Here is a 9237-nt window from a genome sequence, read left to right as displayed (position 1 = left end):
AGGATACAGGGAACAGGATACAGGAATCAGGATACAGGGAACAGGATACAGGAATCAGGATACAGGGAACAGGATACAGGAATCAGGATACAGGGAACAGGATACAGGAATCAGGATACAGGGAACAGGATACAGGAATCAGGATACAGGGAACAGGATACAGGAATCAGGATACAGGGAACAGGATACAGGAATCAGGATACAGGGAACAGGATACAGGAATCAGGATACAGGGAACAGGATACAGGAATCAGGATACAGGGAACAGGATACAGGAATCAGGATACAGGGAACAGGATACAGGAATCAGGATACAGGGAACAGGATACAGGAATCAGGATACAGGGAACAGGATACAGGAATCAGGATACAGGGAACAGGATACAGGAATCAGGATACAGGGAACAGGATACAGGAATCAGGATACAGGGAACAGGATACAGGAATCAGGATACAGGGAACAGGATACAGGAATCAGGATACAGGGAACAGGATACAGGAATCAGGATACAGGGAACAGGATACAGGAATCAGGATACAGGGAACAGGATACAGGAATCAGGATACAGGGAACAGGATACAGGAATCAGGATACAGGGAACAGGATACAGGAATCAGGATACAGGGAACAGGATACAGGAATCAGGATACAGGGAACAGGATACAGGAATCAGGATACAGGGAACAGGATACAGGAATCAGGATACAGGGAACAGGATACAGGAATCAGGATACAGGGAACAGGATACAGGAATCAGGATACAGGGAACAGGATACAGGAATCAGGATACAGGGAACAGGATACAGGAATCAGGATACAGGGAACAGGATACAGGAATCAGGATACAGGGAACAGGATACAGGAATCAGGATACAGGGAACAGGATACAGGAATCAGGATACAGGGAACAGGATACAGGAATCAGGATACAGGGAACAGGATACAGGAATCAGGATACAGGGAACAGGATACAGGAATCAGGATACAGGGAACAGGATACAGGAATCAGGATACAGGGAACAGGATACAGGAATCAGGATACAGGGAACAGGATAACGGGAACAGGATAACGGGAACAAGATATAGGGAACAGGATACAGGGAACAGGATACAGGGAACAGGATACAGGATATGGCAACAATATTGAAGCACATGCCTCAGTGCAGGGAGAGGTTAAATACCCTCCCAGATCAGCACCAGGTGGTGACTAATTGCTGGGAGACACCCGCAGGTGAGCACTGGAACTGCAGGATCAGGTTCCAGCTCTACAGTGCCACCTGGAGGCGCTCTGGTCCCTGACAAACAGTTTGAGCTGTGTATGGTCAACTTGAAGGCCACCGAGAGTTGTCACATGGGGATGGCAAGAGAGTCTTGTGTATGTTCCAAGAAGATCATCATGGAGCTTTTCTCTTCCCTTCCATCGGACAAAGCTTTAGAAGAGGGGAAATGGAGGTGGGTATACATAGTGGGGGGCTATTAAGTGAACCTCTTTCATTTCTCGTCTAGACAAATCACGGGTTCACTGTAGCTGCATCACTAAGCTTCTGTAATCCCGGTCCCCATGCTAGTTTGAAGGAGGGATATTCTATCAAAGATTGTGACTGAGTTGGAATGTGTGACCGGTCACAGGGAGGAGGAAGGGAGGGGACAGGGAGGAGTCTCCCTGTCCCTCACTTGCTCGTCACTGCTGAGGCATCGAGATCGATGTCCTCAGTGTTTGTTTGTTTTTCTTTTTTTGATTGGTCCAAGCCATCAACAGAGCTCACGCCTCTATCACAGAGTAGAGGCTGTGACAGCTCTTGCCTCACCAAGTTAGGTTACACAAGCAGTGGGGAAGCCCGCTGCTGTGTAGCCTAACTTAGCTGTCAAAAGCCGGATGCAGCGCGGCCTGCAATTAACTTCCATCGCTCTATCCATGACAGGTTACACTGCGAGGAGGGGGCGGGGAGGATTTCCATTCTGTGTAACTTAATAGAAGCCGATCTGAATGCAGAACAAGCTGTCAGCTTCAGACTTGAAAAATACAGCTTTTTCCTCCATAATACTAGGTGAGGCTCCGCCTCCCCTGACCGCACGTCCCTGGTTTCTATAACGTGTACATTCTTTAATAAAATTAACCAAAATTAGATTCCACTTGTGTCCCTTATTCCATATCCATTCACCTGCTTTTTATTCCCTCGTGCAGCTCGTCCTCCTTCAAGAGAACTCAACGTAAGTGTCTGTTTATATTTTAACCTTCCTCTACTACTTGTACGTTAAAGGGATAGTCCATGTAAATGTTATGTCAGTTATAAGAAGCCTCTGGGGCGCAGAATCAATCACAAGATTCCTTAAAGGAGAACAATGAGGTGAGGGATTTTCACTCAGTCCGAGCCGACGTGTGACAATGAAACTGTCACAGGTCGGCTCAGTAGATCGGGAAGTGAGAGAACACATACCGTCACTCGCTCACTTCTCAATCATCTCCCTGCAGAGAGCCGTGACTGTCAGTCACGGCTCCCTGCAGGGATTCCCCCCCTCCCCGCTCCGATCCTCCAGCGCTGACTGGAGGAAAGGACGGGGGAGGGGGCGGGTACAGCTGGCTCTGCCTCTAGATAGGCAGAGCCCGCTGTCAATCACACAACTGGGTGGATCTCGACAGTAATGTCAGGATCCGTCCTGGCTGCGGCGGTCTCAGTACAGCTCGCGATATACTGAGCTTAGGGTGACGGGAGGACGCTAGTTTGTGTCCTCCTGTGACCCTTAAGAGAGCTATGGGGAAAAGCCCTGACCCAATAGTTCTCTTCTAAGGCAATGTGTATTGGGTAAATATTTTCTTTTTTTATTTATTATGGTCATACTAAATAATAGATTTACTCAAACGTTTGCATTGTAACATGTTGCATTCTTATATCGAGCCAGCAGGTGGAGCCTGAGTCCACTTTTCATTTATTTTCCTCTCTTTCCTCATCTCTTGTCGTTTTCAAAGAAATTCCAGTGTCCCCTCACTTCTGATTGGAAGATGAACATCGCAGCAAAGGCTCCTATTATATTTTACCATTTATTAGTCTATTTATTTTGATATTGTTAATGTTCGCTAAAGTTATACTTTAATATGAAGAAAGGATTCTCATGTTACATTTCTCTTCAGCTCGGTCAGTCAAAATAAACAATAAGCTATAATAATAATAAAAATAAGAGACGATATGAAGACGTCTGATTGGCTGTCTTTTCTTTTTCTCTGGCAGGATGACTATTCTGTTATATACTCATTTGTGACGCACGCGGGCTCCATGGAAACAGCGAGAAGAACATCGGTCAGAACCGTCTACGAAGTCATTAAATTTAAATAAAATTGAAAAAAAAAAGTGCTAATTTCATAAGTGCGGTCATGTGATCAGTGCGGTCATGTGATCCGTCACTGTACATACTGCCAGTCAAAATGAACTTCTGATTATCATCTCTTCCACTAGAGGGCGCCAGAGGACACGCAATGCTTAGTTCATCCTTGCAGCTTTGTTATATGATTACGTTATCATCTCCCCGACATAGTCACTACATTTTTACAACTCGCGGCCTATGCTGCTTTAATTTTCGGTGTACAGGCTCTTGAGCTATCCTTTGTGTCCAATGAAAAGCGTCCACACCGGAGGCATTAAGACAGCAGCAGTGTCAAAAGAATGCTCTCACAGCTCCTTTCGCACTGCTGTGGGTGGAGCTGCTGTATGGGGGGGGGAGAGGGGTTAGGACATCCATAGGTTCTGATACTGGCAGACAGCAGAGTCCTTTTGTAGATAGTTTTGTGGAAATTTTAATTATTTGTAGTAGGAAATAGAACTTAGGGGCCAGGGGGCGTAACTAGAAATCACAGGGCCCCATAGCGGCCTCCTGGGTCGCTATGGCGATTGTTACGCCACTGTTAGGTGCGTAGTTATAAATTATCCCCAGAGCCATTGGCCCTGCAAATCTCTAAAAACATTTGTTCTGTGCGAATAGAGGCAAAACCAAACTTTTTTGTGTGTGTCTGTTTCCTATTCAGGTCAAACGCCATGTAATGTAATACCCCAGTATGACCACTAGGTAGAGCCGAAGAGCACAGGAAATATATACTTCTTCCCTATGCTCCTCAGCTCCATCTTGTGGTCATAATGGGGTAATACATTACATGACAATCAACCTGAAAAGGAAACATACCAATAAAAAGTTTGGTTTTGCCTCTTTTCACACAGAAGTAGGGCAAATGGCTCTGTGGTTTGTTTATAAATAGACCCCTTCAAATGGGTGAACTCTTATTCTTCAATAATATGGTATGATACGGAAGAGCCTTGGGGGGCCATGCTAAAAAAAAATAAGAAACATAATTCTGTGGTTGAAAGTTAGAATTCAGAAAATAAAAGTCAGAAATCTGAATTCTAATCTCAGAATTATGTCTTTTAAACACAGAATTATGTTTCATATTTTTTTCCCCATGGCCCCCAGGGCTCTAAATGCCGTGATAATGTTTATTAATGCCGAGTTACCATTTTTGTTTGTTGTGTTCCAACTTAATTTGTAATTAAAGAGATTTATTTCTGTGAACTCCAGTTGTCTGAGCGGCTGTTTTTTTATTTTCTGTGTCTCCCCCCCCACCGGTACCCCTCTATCATATTGTCTACTCACAGATTATGTTCTCAATCCAACGCTTAAAAGACAACGTGAAAGAATAAAAGGTCGTGTACATCTGGAATATTTCATTACAAAAATAGGTTTAATCTATTAAAAAAATGCTTTTCACAAAATTATATATATATACACATTTGCAGATTGATGAACCGTTTCATATTTTATACCTTTATAGCTATTAGGAAATTTTCATATTCCACTGGGAGGGAATCAGGGTCCCTCCTCTGACTCATGTGAACCATTTAACCTCTCCCGCTCAATGCAGAGCAACATCACCTCCATATTTTTTATTCATTTGTTATCATTTGTTTAGCTAAAATTTGTAAAAATGTAGTAAAAAAAATAATCACAGTCCGAGAGTTCCATACATCACCAAAAATATGTATTTACTGCTTACGTGTCTCTGTGCTGTGTTCAATTTCCTAGCACCTGAATTAGGGATGCACCGATACTAGTGTCAGTGGCGATATCGAGTATTTGGGCGAGCACTCGTACTCGCCCAAATGCTCCGATACCTTTCCCGATACTGGAACTTGCGGCTGTGCCGTAGGGGAACGTAGAGAGAGCGTTCTGATGCCTAAGTCATTGGTTGACTAGTGCCTGAACCATACAGCGTCATTGCTTGCGAGGATGTAGGTGGACACACCATGACAACCTATGATGCTGGTGGTCCCACAGCATCATTGGTTGTGATGGTGTGTCCAGATGCATCCTTGCAACTAGGGATGGCCCGATACCAATACTGGTATCGGTATCAGTGCTTATATTGAGTATTTGGGCGAGTACTCGTACTCGCCAAAATGCTCCGATGCCTAACCCGATACCCAAACTTCCGGTATCAGGAAGCTGGGCAGCGAGTCATTACATGCTGCCTGGCTTCCTGATTGGCCAGGAAGCCGGCTCGATGCTGCTTGGCTGGGAAACTGGTTTCTGCAGCCAATCACAATCAAGCCAGCCAAACAACATGGAGCCGGCTTCCCGGGCAATCAGACATGTAATTACCCGCCGCCCGGTTTACTGAGTGCCCGAGAAGCCAGCTCCATGCCAGCGGAAGCACTGGTATCGGTACTCGGTATCGGCGAGTACTAAAAGCAATATATCGTTACTCCTACGGTATCAGTGCATCCCTAATCTGAATTGTGGTTTTGATAGGTACTTCAAAGCAGGTTGGCAACCCAACAGAGCTTTTTGGAGACATCACCTTCTTCTACTTCTTCTAACCAGATGAGTCCTCTGTGAAAAAGACGGATTCACACGTTTCTCTGCCCTGACTGCCAAACTCGGCACAGCAGAGAAAGATGGCGCTAGATGGAAGCCACGTAGAGTCCTCCTCATGTACAGTGTGCCATTACGGTATACGAGCTTCCATTTCACAAAGTCCTGAGAAATAACGGGATTCCAAAGTCATTGTGAAGGTCCTTCAGCCACATCAGACACATGGCAGACAACTGGAGACCATCGAATGATAACAAGGCATGGGACTCTTGGATTGATGACCTACCTGCAGAACGTGTCCTCTGCACTTTATAGGAAAAAGGTTTTCCAATTGTTATTGAACCAGAACGAAGACAGGGGGGTATGTCAGGTACATTCTTCAAAAATCCTTTGGTGTCTCATGTGAAGACTCAGCTGCAAAGTCCAGGTTGAGTTATACACTCACCAAGTCTTCCTTTGGTCCCGGGTTAAAGGTCTTGCCGTTGATCCATCCCTGCAATGGCAGAGCTCCAGTTCATCATTGGGTTCCATCTCCCATGCTATACAATTGTCTCCACTTTGTGTGTTACAGTTGTCTCAGGACTGAAATGTATTGTCTTCCCTTCATTACTGCCCCCCACGGCATTATGTCCAAGTGTCATCTCTCCATTGTGCCAGGATGTTGTCTCCTCGGGGTGTTGAAGACCAGTCTGCTCATTCACTAGTGCTTCAGTCTCTTCATGGAGATGTAGAATGGTCTCCTCTGTATTCATGGTGATCCTCTCTCTTCTGTTTACCGGGGTTTTACCTGAAAGAAGGCAGAATGAGTATCTTGCCACCATTTAGCTACTTCAAGTATTTTTTAGCCATTTATGTGACTTTTATTAGCTTAAAATATATATAAAGCCAAGACTTGTTTTTGGAGAGATTATGGAAGGATTGGGCCTCCTTTTTATTGCTGGCCTCGCTGGGGAAATTCACAGTGATTATGAGATTATTCCTAATATAGAAGGTGATGGGAAATTTATTACGTTTGTCACTAGAAGAAGAGGGGAGGAGAAATCTCCTAATGGCCACTTGTGGTGAGGAAACTGGCCTGGGTTTAGCATTCTTGGATGTTCACCAAACCCAGCCATTTGGCAAATGTCCAAGCGAACCAAACCCAGGACCCGCAGTGTGCCAACAACCAATGATGCTCTGCAACCCGCACAGTGTCATTGGTTGCAAGTAGGGATGGACCGATACTGTTTTTTCGGTATCGAGTACGGGTACCGTTTTTTTTTTTCTGTACTCACCAATATCGATACTGGAAGTCCCATTAGGGAAGCCAGGCAGCATGAAGACTCGCCACCCGGCGTCCCAATTAGCAGGGAAGCTATCTCCACCTTATCACCAGGTGACGAGGAAGCATGGAGCCAGTTTTCTGGCCAATCAGAAAGCCGGGGGGGGGGGGCAGCTAATGACTCGCTGCCTGGCTTCCTGATTGGCCAGCTTCTCGACCAATTAGGAAGCCAGGTGGCGAGTCATTACACAGCGCTCGGCTTCCTGATTGGCCGGGAAGCAGGCTCCATGCTCCCTCATGCCTCGTCACCATGAAGCCAGCTTTCTGGCCAATCAGGAAGCCAGGCGGCGAGTCATTACATGCTGCCCGGCTTCCTGATTAGCTGGGAAGCCTTCTCCATGCTCCCTCGTCACCAAGTGATGAGGAAGCATGGAGCCGACTTCCTGGCCAATCAGGAAGCCAGACAGCATGTAATGACCCGCTGCCCAGCTTCCTGATACCGGAAGTTTGGGTATTGGGTTAGGCAATCGAGCATTTGGGCGAGTACGAGTACTCGCCCAAATACTCAAAATAAGCACTGATACCGATACCAGTATTGGTATCGGTGCATCCCTAGTTGCAAGGATGCATCTGGACACACCATCACAACCAATGATGCTGTGGGACCACCAGCATCATAGGTTGTCATGGTGTGTCCACCTACATCCTCGCAAGCAATGACGCTGTATGGTTCAGCCACTAGTCAACCAATGACTTAGGCATCATTGGTTGCTAAGACAAGGATGTACAGAAAACAGGCAAACTGGCCAAATTGTTGGCCTGCTTACCGAAGCTTTGGGCTTGGGTTTGGGTCAATCTCATGGTCAACCTGAACCGGAAGCTCATCCCTAATGGTGACATCTTCTCCACTGATAAGAAGAGATTTACCTTCACTTAGGAGAGATGGGGCATGCCCAAGGCATATAAATTCCAGCTCTTGCCAACCTTGGGTGCTCAGAGAGATTGCACCTGATGGGGCAGCATTGGCTGGGCATGTGAGCTGTCACCGGGTGCCAGACCCTCCAACTGTTCAGTCTGGTGTGTGGGCCACCAACAATGAGCACAAGAGCACGCAGCTTCTGTATAACCCCCAGTCATTGGAGAGGATATTTTGGCAGCGGATCCTGGGATACTCTGTAGTTAGTGGGGTGGCCTTACCTCCAGAGCCACCAGAGCCCCCTGATTAAAAACTTCCACCATGTGTCTGTGTGAAGCATGTCTGAGCCCTGAGGGACACCTGCCTCTGCCTCTATCTTGCCTCCCAGTGAGAGAAGAGTGACGATCCTCCCGAGACACCACCAGCACTCTGTTCATTATTACCGAGGAACTTATACACTGCATGGCCACCTAGTTGCCAGTAGAGGAACTACTCTAGATAGTCACGTGTCTACTATTGTCTCTTGGGAAGTAGAGATTCTTGTTCTTCTTGTTTTTCTCCTGTTTCCTTATCTCCTGCCTGCGACCTTTGTCAGACTTTCAGTGTTCAGTAAACGCCACCTTATATGTTACCACTCCTCTGATACCGCTGCAGTACAATACAACAGGTAACATGTACTTTTACTCATACAATATGCATGTGTTGAGGGAATCATTGGTGTACTACAGTTCCACTTTAATGCTGACCTTCAGGCAGATATAAAACAACCCCAAACATTTGTTTACTATTAATTATTATTATCATTATTATTATTATTAATTAATGCATTCATCACAAATCATTAAAGGAGAACTATGAGGTGAGTGATCTTCACTCAAACTCATAGTTCGAGCCGACGTGTGACAATGAAACTGTCACAGGGCGGCTCAATAGATCGAGAAGTGAGCGAACACATAGTGTCGCTCGCTCACTTCTCGATCTATCCCTGCAGAGAGAGGTGACTGTCACTCACGGCTCCCTGCAGGGATCCCCCCCTCCACGCTCCGATCCTCCAGCGCTGACTGGCAGAAAGGACGGGGGAGGGGGCGGGCATAGCTGGCTCTGTTTCTAGATAAGCAGAGGCAGCTGTCACTCACGCAGCTGGGTGGATCTGGGCTGTAATGTCGGGATCCGTCCCGGCTGATGCGGTCTCAGTATACCGCG

At 46.2% G+C, this 9237-nt stretch overlaps 1 protein-coding gene across 1 annotated transcript in view; it reads right to left on the bottom strand.

The window, feature by feature from the left end:
• Positions 1-5990: 5990 nt before the first annotated feature.
• Positions 5991-9237, bottom strand: part of LOC108800687 (SLAM family member 8-like) — an 8243-nt gene continuing 4996 nt past the window's right edge. The window contains exons 5-6 of the mRNA XM_018572678.1: positions 6468-6644; positions 5991-6022 (exon numbers count right to left, since the gene is read on the bottom strand). Of these exons, the coding sequence (XP_018428180.1) occupies positions 5991-6022; positions 6468-6644 (209 nt within the window). The remainder of the gene's footprint in view (positions 6023-6467; positions 6645-9237) is intronic.

This window comes from Nanorana parkeri, unplaced genomic scaffold, assembly GCF_000935625.1.
Source record: "Nanorana parkeri isolate BGI_ZX_2015 unplaced genomic scaffold, ASM93562v1 scaffold2102, whole genome shotgun sequence".
NCBI classification, from domain to species: Eukaryota; Metazoa; Chordata; class Amphibia; order Anura; family Dicroglossidae; genus Nanorana; species Nanorana parkeri.
Note: the sequence above shows the minus strand (reverse complement) of the source record. Positions and strands in the feature narration are given on the sequence as shown.